This window comes from Neodiprion pinetum, chromosome 1 (genome assembly GCF_021155775.2).
Source record: "Neodiprion pinetum isolate iyNeoPine1 chromosome 1, iyNeoPine1.2, whole genome shotgun sequence".
NCBI lineage: Eukaryota > Metazoa > Arthropoda > Insecta > Hymenoptera > Diprionidae > Neodiprion > Neodiprion pinetum.
Genome location: NC_060232.1, coordinates 24,706,374 through 24,717,227, shown reverse-complemented (window position 1 = coordinate 24,717,227; position 10,854 = coordinate 24,706,374). Strand labels below are relative to the sequence as shown.

General features: G+C 39.5%; 1 protein-coding gene across 5 annotated transcripts in view; it reads left to right on the top strand.

Annotated features, from left to right (window-relative positions):
• Positions 1–10,854, top strand: part of Lmpt (four and a half LIM domains protein limpet) — an 83,048-nt gene that overhangs the window by 20,143 nt on the left and 52,051 nt on the right. The window contains exon 2 of one of the 5 annotated variants that reach the window (XM_046636728.2): positions 6,164–7,000. The exons of the other annotated variants lie outside the window; for them this stretch is intronic. Coding sequence (XP_046492684.1) covers positions 6,480–7,000 — 521 coding nt within the window. The 5' untranslated portion in view covers positions 6,164–6,479. The remainder of the gene's footprint in view (positions 1–6,163; positions 7,001–10,854) is intronic. 5 annotated transcript variants of the gene reach the window in all.

The window sequence follows — 10,854 nt, the reverse complement described above, 5'->3', positions numbered from 1 at the left end:
AGAACGGCCAGTGTCTTGAGAGATTATTTCAAAGATGTTTTTTCCTTTATCCTGCAATATGTGCTGATTCATTTTTTAAACCGGCGTTTCACCGCGACGGACGGGAAATTGTGGGAGAATTATCAATGACGGAAATACGTACAATCCGTGCTTGTGTTACACCAGAATTAGAGATTTGTTATTACGTCAAAGAATTTTTTTCGTCCCTCTCTCTCTCCCTCTCTCTCTCTCTCTCGCTCTATTTGCAAAACCTCGGAGTGCAACAAAGAAGAGCCTGTGTATCTGTAGTCGATGAAAAGTATTGATATAATGCTTTTTTATTCTACACAACAAGCGCAACATGTTCTGTAACGTGTGAAGTATGTGTTACAGGGGAAAAAATTAGGCAGAAAAAAAAAATACGGAGGGTAGAAGTAAAGAGAGAAAATATAAAATTTCCCTTTCGCCTACTGTCAAGTTGAACACGCGTTATAAGCTGCCGCGGTAATAATTAATCCATACATCACGCCTCGCCGCTTATTTTCCAATTCACGTAAAGCCGACAACGCGATAAAGTTGTCACTGACAACAGAGCCACAGCTCAGGAACGTGAACCTAATGAATACCGCGTTCGCTTATTCCCTGTACAACCTGCACTCTCTTCGTTTCTCGCCAATTTATACTCGGTATATTTGCCTTCCGGTTTTCGCGATTTCGCTTAGATTTTTTTTTTTGATAATTGAATAGTGTTATTTCCATTTGTTTATTTTCACGCTGAAAGGTATATACATAGTACAGTACACTGTGTGGCTTTGTGTATATTCCAAGTCGATTTTGTCAGATTACACGCTGGCTTTTCGACGTACAGTCGGATGTACAGTCTCGTCGAAAACGCGTAGAGCCAAAAAGAAGAAATATAAGGTTACGAAACAAAACGATCTCGATTGAAACAACATCCGATTCGCATAAAGGAGAAAAGAATAAGAACAACCCTGAATTCAAATGGTTAAACAACTTGGCCGAAATCACGTCGTTGCACATTTTTTTTTTTTTTTAATTCCAAGTGCATGTATTGTTATTCCGATTTTCATTCTTTTCGGAAACAAATTTTGTGGAAAAGCAAACGAGACTCCAAAAATCAGTATACATAGGTTCACATTGCAAAAAATAAACTTGCGTATCTTAACAAATAGTCTGATCTCTTTAGATATTGTTATAATTATCTAGATTTGGTGATTTAACATGGTTTCATTCACGTTTCCTTTATTTTCATGTTTGAATGACACGCGTTAGAATAACTTCATTGACACCTTATAAACGGTAATTTCACCATTTTTTGTTCAAACGCTTATCTGAATAAGCTGTTATACGGATAAACCAGATGGTCGAAGGTACGTTTCGCTCATCCAACTGCGTTTCAAATTTCTTTTTTTCTTCTCTGCTTATTGTCGCAAAATCATATAAGCCGTTTCGATAACAGTAACGAAATTCTTCGTTCCCTTCGTAGTTTTGAGACATTCATATTGGAATGCGTCATGCTTTCATGACAACAGGTGAAAAGAATCACATTACGATTACGGGAAAACGTGATACGATAATTGTATACGTATGTTTGTTTTTACCAGGTCGTTGGACTCGCTCGAAATGCATTAGGTATCTACTTATTTCTGAGCACCATTCGATCTAATCAAACAACAAACACATGCCCATTTTCTTTTCCGAACGATCAATCATTTCATCTCCAAATGCTCTTATCCTGCATAAGCTGAGATTTGCGCTTCAGGAAAATATTTCGACGCTTTGAAAGCTCGACGCTAAGTTGGCTCTAAAATTTACAAGAAAATGTTTCCCAAGCCCCCGTACGTTACACCTTCATTCATTTTTCTATTTTCTAACCTCGGCGTTCTGCACGTTACACGGATGTATCTATTACACACATGTGTGTATGTACATAAGTACCCAGCGGGGAACACGGGAGTTCGTTACGTCACAACATTTGTTTGTGTTGTCTGAGCAGCTCGCGTGCCACAGCTTCGATAGGAAATCAAGGCTCCGTGTGTGATTCATTTTATAGAATAAACAAAAGTTTCGACCCCGACCATCGTAAAGTCGCCTCACCTTAAAGTTCAATAATTTCTTTCCTGAAGGGAGTCTGTTGTAAATATTGAATTAGACGAGGCAACGTGTGTAGAAATATTGGGTCATTAGAAATTTTGAAGGAAAATAAATTTACGGAAACCGTTTAACTTTCTTCCGAAATAATGTTGCGTACAGTTTAGTACGGATACAGTTTTCGGTATTTTGGAACGGACCTTTTTCATCGTGTCAATAGAAAATTTGACACTATTGACACATCGGAGTATATGCGAGAATTGTTTATAAAATATTCTAACGAATATTGAAAAACATTGTTGATTTTGTTTTTCTTTTTACAAACAATACTGAAAAACAAATTTTTTTTGTTTTCCAACGAATCGAGGGTGACGAATTAGGTATAAATCCATGTAAGTAAATCGTAAATCCGTTCGAGGAGTGTTAACGTGATAATTTTGTTCGCCGACAAAAAATATCAAAAGCCGGTGTCTTTCTGATATATCCATAAACGTCACCTGCGTCGTATCACCCAGAGATTATGTATAAATCAGCGTTAATCTGAAATGCTAAATAAATTAAATAGTCTCCACAGTCTGCACTTATGGCAGAAATCCCGTAATTGGAAGCGCTGCAGCAATTAAAAACGTCTCCTTAAATCTTCGGAATTGTTTTTCTCCTTTTTTTTTTCTCTACAAGACCCGATCATGTATTCTCGTCTTGCTGCCCGTTGAGTCTCGAAGTTCTCGCTCGTTTAAAATTCTTATATTAACCTAAAAAACGCGTAATTCTTCAAATAATCAGGGTATGTATATAACTCATGCGTATTATACAAAGGTATATACACGAATATCGTTCAGCTTTACATATTAGAACCTTTATAATTAGTTCGAGTGAAGTTCCTCCTTCTTTTCCCTTTTTTCCAATCCTTTCTTGCCAAGTATTATGCAGATTTTTTTTAATTTACGTGAAACCGAGTACCCAATACTTTCGCTGTTTGAAAACGACCACGACTTTCAGCTTTTGTTGTACGAAAATGACGAAGAGTATTCGACAGGACTCTTGAAAATAGTTTTTTTTTTTTCTCCGAAATTGTCTGATTACCTCTGTTTCTCGACAAGGCTTTTGCATATTTACCGCGAGTGTATAACGTTCGACGACGGAAAACGTTCGATCGCATTTGCGGTTCGATCCATCATTCTTTTTTCTGCACTTCAAAGCGTTAAGGTTGTTGGCTGGGATAAATTTCTCCTTTGTTTATATTTTCATCTTGCTTTTTTATTTTTTTACCGTTGGTGCGAAGCATATACTGATATCGGTATATATATATATATATATATATATATATATATATATATATGTGTGTGTGTGTACATGTATGTGCCAAAATGCGATACTCATCACTGACTTTCATTGCTGAATATTTAGTGGATCAACACCCACGAAATTCTGTCAGGCGTGTATATTGTTCGCCATTATAATGTTTGGAACAGCATCACCGGTAAGAGATGATTGCAGTAAATAAATTCAGGGAGTATATAGACCTCCATTGAGTAACCCGTTTAATTTTTTTCGAAATATATCGGTCGAGCTCGAAAATATGAGGATAAAACAACCGCGAGTTGCGTAGGTATGACCGAACACCTTGTGCGTCTATATCTTATTATATAATAAAATCCAGACGAGAATAGAATAACCGTATGAAATTGCGTTTTATCCATGCGGCTATTTTAAACGATGACCATTATATGCCTCTTGGTACGCGAAGCATTTATCTAATTAATAGCCATTAGTCGATGCTTCTCTGATCTATACTACCCGCAAACATAAACCTCAAAGAGTCGCAGAAGCCTTCGGGCTTTGGTACATCATGGTATGGTGGCCACGATCGATTTAAACTTATTTACCAACTCTGATTGGTTCTTTGAGTACCGCAAGACACAGGCGAACCTTGTGCCACTGGAATATACGGTCTACACCTGATCGCGTATACAAGGTACACATTTCTAATTCACTAACGCGTAATAGTTCAAAGTCAATAAGGGAGAGGAGGCTTGCTTTCTTCTTTCGTGGGACTGAAACACGTCAGCTGCAGGATCATCCCTATTTACATTTCCAACCCACGAAAGCTTCTTCAGTGGAAAAGCATAGGCAGGGTCACACCTGGATGTTCAAACGTCAGAATGTGCAAATATTGCGGCCATGATGGACTGAACTGAAATTTTCGAGACCGTTATCGTCAGAGTTATCATAGAAGACTGTCGCCTTAGCTTCGTCTATTTGTTTTTTCAACTGTGTCGTCGGATGAATTACGTTAAACGTCAAGCGACGTGCCAAAAGTGATGCTGAGTTTGCGGTCGAGTTTCCTCATTTTGTCCAGTATAGGGTCAAACTCCGCAAGAGAGATTGGACTGGCGAGTGACGTCTAAATGAACTCTAATAACAGTAATAAACTGTGAAATGGTCAATTTGCTGTAGACACCGAGGTCTTCGCTAGACGGCTGTCAGAAAATACTTGTACAGCCGAATTGCCAAACCGGCGCGAGTTTCGTTTTGTTCTTGTACTGGCTTCAGGGTTGACGGTATTGCAAGGTCGATAATAATCTGTAGATGATTGTATAACAAAGTCGGTATTTCTGACAGCATTGTTTCACGTATAGCCCGTTGTTCCGATGTTCGTCGTCAGTTTATTCGGAAATTGTATTAATCAACCGGAACCTGGCAATGCTTTCGGATTACAGAGATACAATTGATACCTCAAAGTAGTCAGTAAATGCAGGCTAAGATTGGTAAGCTTGTTTTTTTATCGTAATGGCTCGGAGGTCAACCTTTGTCGTTAAATGGTTAGACGCATATCCACAATTCGACAAACTCGGCCTCTGTGACTAACAAATCTGAAAATAAAACGGCAGCCTCAAGTGCCAATTTGAATATTCTGGGCCCTGCGTGTAAAGAGAAGTACGTAGGAGGATTCGTCATTTGAATATACTCGGTTTGATGCCAGGATCGCGACGAATGGTTATAGAATTATACTTCGTCGAGAGCTGAATAACGCGTGTATCGGCTTAATTGCGTCGAGTTTGTAAAACGCTGCTTCAAAGAGCACCTTCGATCGAATGAGAGGAAGGTTCGTGAAACACACCTAATACTCGTGGTCATCGCTGGCTGTAAATCGACACATTCTTCAACTTGTCCCAATTGTGAGCTGCATTCCATCGCGACGAAGAAGAAACGAATGTTCTCGAAAGGAGCGTTTCAACTTGGCCCCGATAGAAGTGACTCAGTATAACGATGGGTACCTACAACACACAGCTTTACAGACAGCCAGACGCATGCCAGATATGACCCCATTGATGAAGGGGGTCACGTATAGGTAGCGGGTCAGCAGGAGTCGGGCTTCTTTTGGCCTTATCTCTATTGTCGGATATATCAGACTTATCTCAAAGCTACAACGTCGAGCACTCCAATTTTATTCGCTTAACCCTGACATAACGATCACGATGCCACGGAATGCGCCACGCCGCCGTTCCTCTTCACTACCAGCCACTCGTTCAGGGTACCCATGTTACCAGAATATACCCACCAACCTCTTATACTCGTTTCCACATCGGTGCGTTCGCTCTTCATCCTCGCGTTCACTTCTCTCCTCGTACTTACCTCGTTCCTTTACCGCGTTCGGTTTCACCTAAATTTCGTATCACCCAGGGTGCGACGGGTTTTTATTACATTTCCTACGATTTTGCAAGACGAAATAGTAACTGGTTAGAGATACGAGCAACAATGAGTAAAACATCGTCCTTGCGACGGTGATAAACCGAGAATACATGGATAAATCGTCGTGGTTATAATGCGGCATGTGAATTATACCACATTCAGTGAAGTCAAATTGTGTATGCGTAATTTGTAAACGGTAGCTTCACGCCATTTCTAGATGAACAAGACCCGATTCGGACCTTCTCGTTTACCCGGTTATCTCAATTAATGTTCAAACAGATAAATAAACCTGCTAGCTCAAATTTAAATTATACCATTTTGCGTGTGTACACCGCGTACTTTAACCACCTGAAAATAACGACCTGCGATGATATTTCAGACCGACATTAAATCAAACGAAAATTATCGAGGACTCTGCCTGTAACCAACGATCGATACCGAACGTTATTAAAAACGATCAATTGACGTGTAATCGTCGAAGTGAAGACACATGAATCCAAAATAAATGAAAACAAAATGTGAAACTCGAGACTGAAAAATCGAATTAAATTGTGCCCCAAAACTAACTATCTACGACTGACTATCGATAGTGGTGTAAAAATGGTGAGTGACAGGGTTAAAATTTCACCCTGAACGGTCGACTGCGCCGGCGTCATACGACGCCAATCCTCGTGGCAGATCCGGCAGGTGCGAAGATGAGTCCCAAGGGACCAACGCCGGATGGGGCCAAGACGGAGGTCCGGGTATACTGCGTGACATCCCCTGGAGCTGAACCCCAGGGTATCCGCGTCAGGATTCCGGAGCCGAAGAGACCGACGAGTCCACCGCAGCTCCAGCAGCATCACCAAAAGCTCCAGGAAATGCGGACGAGGTGTCCTTCTGTACCGGAAAAGGACCTTTACCGGAAGGCCAATTCTCTCGACAGGAAGGAACGGTATCCGACGCTGTCCGGTGCCGAGATTAAACGCGGCCTGATGGGAGTACAGAGCGAAGCTAATCGGGGAAGAAGGAATCCGATGCTGGACAGGAAGCACCGGTACCCAACTTTGTCGGGAGCCGAACTCAGGCGCGGTCTCACCATTGGAAAATGCCCCCTAGAGGACGGTCTCGACCTCAGTCTGGCCCCCTGGCCCGGGATGCGATGGGCCTGCGTAAGGGTGCTTCATCTTTACTGCAAAGTCTTCGACCAGTTCGAGCTGTTCGAACTTATAGTTAGGTAAATTCATCACCGCACGAGGGGTTGATAAGGAGAGTGAGAAATTTTGTGTCGTGTTTGCGCTTTGTTTGTGTGTGTTTTTTCAGTTTTTTTAGTTTTTTTTTTTTTGTTAGTTTTACGTACGTGCATGGGATGTTCCGATTAATTTGCAGTCAGTATTCTTGTTTCGATCGGTACACGTTGGAAACTTTTTGGGAAAGACAATGTTCCAGTTTAGGACAGTTGCCAACTTAAAGGGGGCGGGGTTGAATTCCGAATTTGAAAAATTTTGTCCTGATTTTTTACAACCATTTTTTGAGTAAACTACGCTCTGTAAGTGTATTTTAATTTACAGAATTTTACTCTGTCGACATTTTAGTTTTCGGAACTCTGATGTTCGATACTTTGCTCTATCGTAACTTGAATTTTTGAAATCCGGCATTTCGGAACTTTGAGTCGTCGGGTTTCCGACCATTCGAAACTTTGCTATTTCGTAACAGTTTGATTCTTTACTTCAAGTTTCACCACCAAATAATTTGGAGTTAGGCGCTTTCGGAACCTTTCGAAAAATCGGAACTTCAACCTCTCCTCCTCGTCAGTTATATCATGATTACACTCGTTGGTTAGTGGCTTACTATTGGTATTGAAACCAATACCGTATCCAATTTTGGATTGGTTTGGATATTTTTTGTAGTCCGACAGTCAATTGGTCGTAAAAATTTTAAAACAACCGTTATACTGCTTAACGGTACAAATATCACGCTATCGCGATCATTCGACATTGAAACATAAGTAAAACCTTCGTGCAAGGTAACTGAAATAACGTACTAAGAGAATTTTTCCATACTATACTGATATAGGGAGACGATTTCGCAAAAGCCAGTATTTTGAATCGGCAAACCAAATTCTAATAACTTATTGTTACCGGTAAAATCTGATAATTTTCATTTATTGTCTTCAAGATTTTTCACAGCGTAATGATTTTGCGAAGAAGTCAGAAGCGGTTTGAATAGACTGTATAATACTACCATGTACATATAAATTAACTTCTGAGTGGCTTTTCAATGTGAATAACAAGTTTGTTTGACAACGGTCTTGTTTTTGTATCGTGTAATTAATCCCGCACAGGCAACTTTTATCGTTATTATTTATATGAAATCGTACCGAGAAATTTTGCACGCATAATGCGTTCCGTGTGAAATAAGAAATTATCCGAGTTTCAAGAGCGATAATTTAATAAAAATAGGTTCAGTTAGTCAGAACTCAGTGAGCGTGTTGATCAAAGCAAAGCGTTACCGCGAGAGAAGCTGGACTGATTAAGATGGTTATTTATTGTTAGTCAATCCAAACACCTTAGCCGTTTATGAGACTTGGACCGATTGTTAAAAGGAAAGAAGTGAATCTACTTGTTGAATATCGGACCGGATTACCGGCCAAAAACGCGAAAACGAGCTTTTCGAAAATTGGATTTTTTAACATAGAGCTTGTGTCCCGTCAAACTTTTTTCGACGGAAATGCTATTACAATTAGTTCGTAAAATCCATAGACCTTGACAAGAAACGAGATAATGGTTGTTGGAATAATCATCGTTCAAGTGATACGTTGAAAGAGAGACGTTGCCGACTGTTTTGAAAAGATTTTTAAGCCTAAACACGATGGTGTATAAGTTACAAATGTTGCACTCGGGATCCGATAATATGGTACGGAATTTGAATGTCGCGAATCTTTTTTTCACATAATCTGGACTGATTTATTAATAATAAAAACAAAATGAAGAATAAAACGTTCATTTTTGATTGAAAGAAATCCATTATACGTAATCCATTTATATGTATGAAAATAACGGAACTATACACTCGCTATTAATTGTATCCAGTGACAATGATAGTCAAATGGCAAACTATGGACCGAACCTTGTTAATAAAATTATAATAAACTATCTTTCAAGATATTTTTAAAATTTATGAATTTTATTCTCGTGCATTATTCCAACAACCTTAACGTAAATTACACCATTATTCAAAATGATGTTTCATTGACTCCAGAGTCACTGAAGAACCATCTCAAGTGGTCGTTTCAGCCGTAGCTCGATCCTCGTCTGCACCGATCAATCTGGTCTAATAAACTGACTAATATTCGGCCAGCTGTTACCGCGAGTTGAACAAAAGTATTTTAATCCAAATGTGCCTTTCTCTCGAGATTTCTTTCGTCCTTCGTGATCCACGAAAAATGGGGTGAAAAGTGTGAAGAAAAAGTATCTGCGCAGTTATCACAGTATCACGTGATATTATTTCCAATGAATTAGCTGCTGTTCAACTCTCACTGACCGATCATGAGTACGGACACACCGTCTTGGTATGTAAATTTAATTGCCACCATTTAACGGTGAGCGAGCCTATCGTTTCATCTTGCATTAAAAACACGTATACATATCTGGTGGCGGACAGGTATGCACGTAAGTGAATCTATTTCGGTTAAAGTATCCGTGCAGGTTGTTGCGACACAGCGTTAAGATTGATAAAAAATAAAAAAAATAAAAAAAGAAGAAAAACGAAGAATTTAAAAAATAAGGACTACAAGTAAAAGCTGAAAAAACAAAACGTCAAACTAATGGAGTAATTATGTAAAAGTTGCGTGTACACAAATCGGGAACATTTTTCTTACTGATAATTTTTCACAGAGTTAGAGTAGCGTATTAATATCTGTCTGGTCTTAAGTCGCGTCTATCGGCCGGTACTTTTATTGCTTTGAACGTTCTTTTTTTCACTCTGCATTCCTTGAACCGTGCGCAAATAATTACGCTCGTCGTCGTTCTATATGTAGTTACCGTCTAAATCAAAGTTCACCGTGACGCCAAGCTCTTAATTAATTTTCATACCGCTATAGACCGTCTATTCTAGTCGCAGCTACTCGTAGCCGATATCGCACGTAATTACGTGTCAGGAAAAAATAAACTATCCCCGAAGTTCGTCCCAGCAATTCTACCGTACGATTAAAATGAAACAAGACGATTCGTTCGAAGGTACAAAAGGGATTTGTCAATGTGACAAATGTTACGTCTCCCCTTTTTTTCTTCTACGCGACGCGGGAGATGGGTCATTATTTTTTCTCTCACTTCGTCGGTTCGTAGGAAAAACGATGTCTCTCAAACATAAAACGACTGTCCATCTTTGCTAACAAGGTGTCCGTTCGTAAAGCGTCCTCGTGTGTATCCGAAGACACCTCATTAATAGATATTCCGTGTACACTCTTCAGCGTTCCCTTTGACTCGGCGGTAAAGAGTTGACAGTTGGAAACGGTCGTAAAATGTCACTAATAAGCGAAGCCCGTTTTGCATGAGAAATAAAAGAATCGTGTTGGCATTATAAAATCTACCGCGTTTGACATTTCGTCTGAGAACATGCGCTGAATTTTTTTTTCCATCCATTCCCATCTTATCTCTTGCTGTAAAAACAATCGTTGACATTTAGTTTTGCTCTTCAATTGTTCGCCCAGCTTGGGGGTGAATTTCCTTCTTTTTTTTTACCTTTATCGGATTTCTGATAAGTATTCGTTTTTCCGAATCTGGGAATACACGGTTGAACCATCGCGTTGAAGTTAGTAAAGTTATCGTAACGATTCATGCCGAGGACATCCGTGATTTTGCAATATTGGAATTGATTGGAATTCAGTGAACCGGAGTAAAACAAATCATAATGATATTTTAAAATCTTTGTTTCTTCAGAGTAATTGCAAAAAGAGGAAAGTAGTCATTTTTGCCCAAATATTTCGTTACGATAACGTCAGTAATTTCAACCTCGCGTTGAATCCGGGTGTAAACGTAATAGCTATTCAAAGCTCGGGAACCTTATTCTGTTCACAATCCCAAACACAGC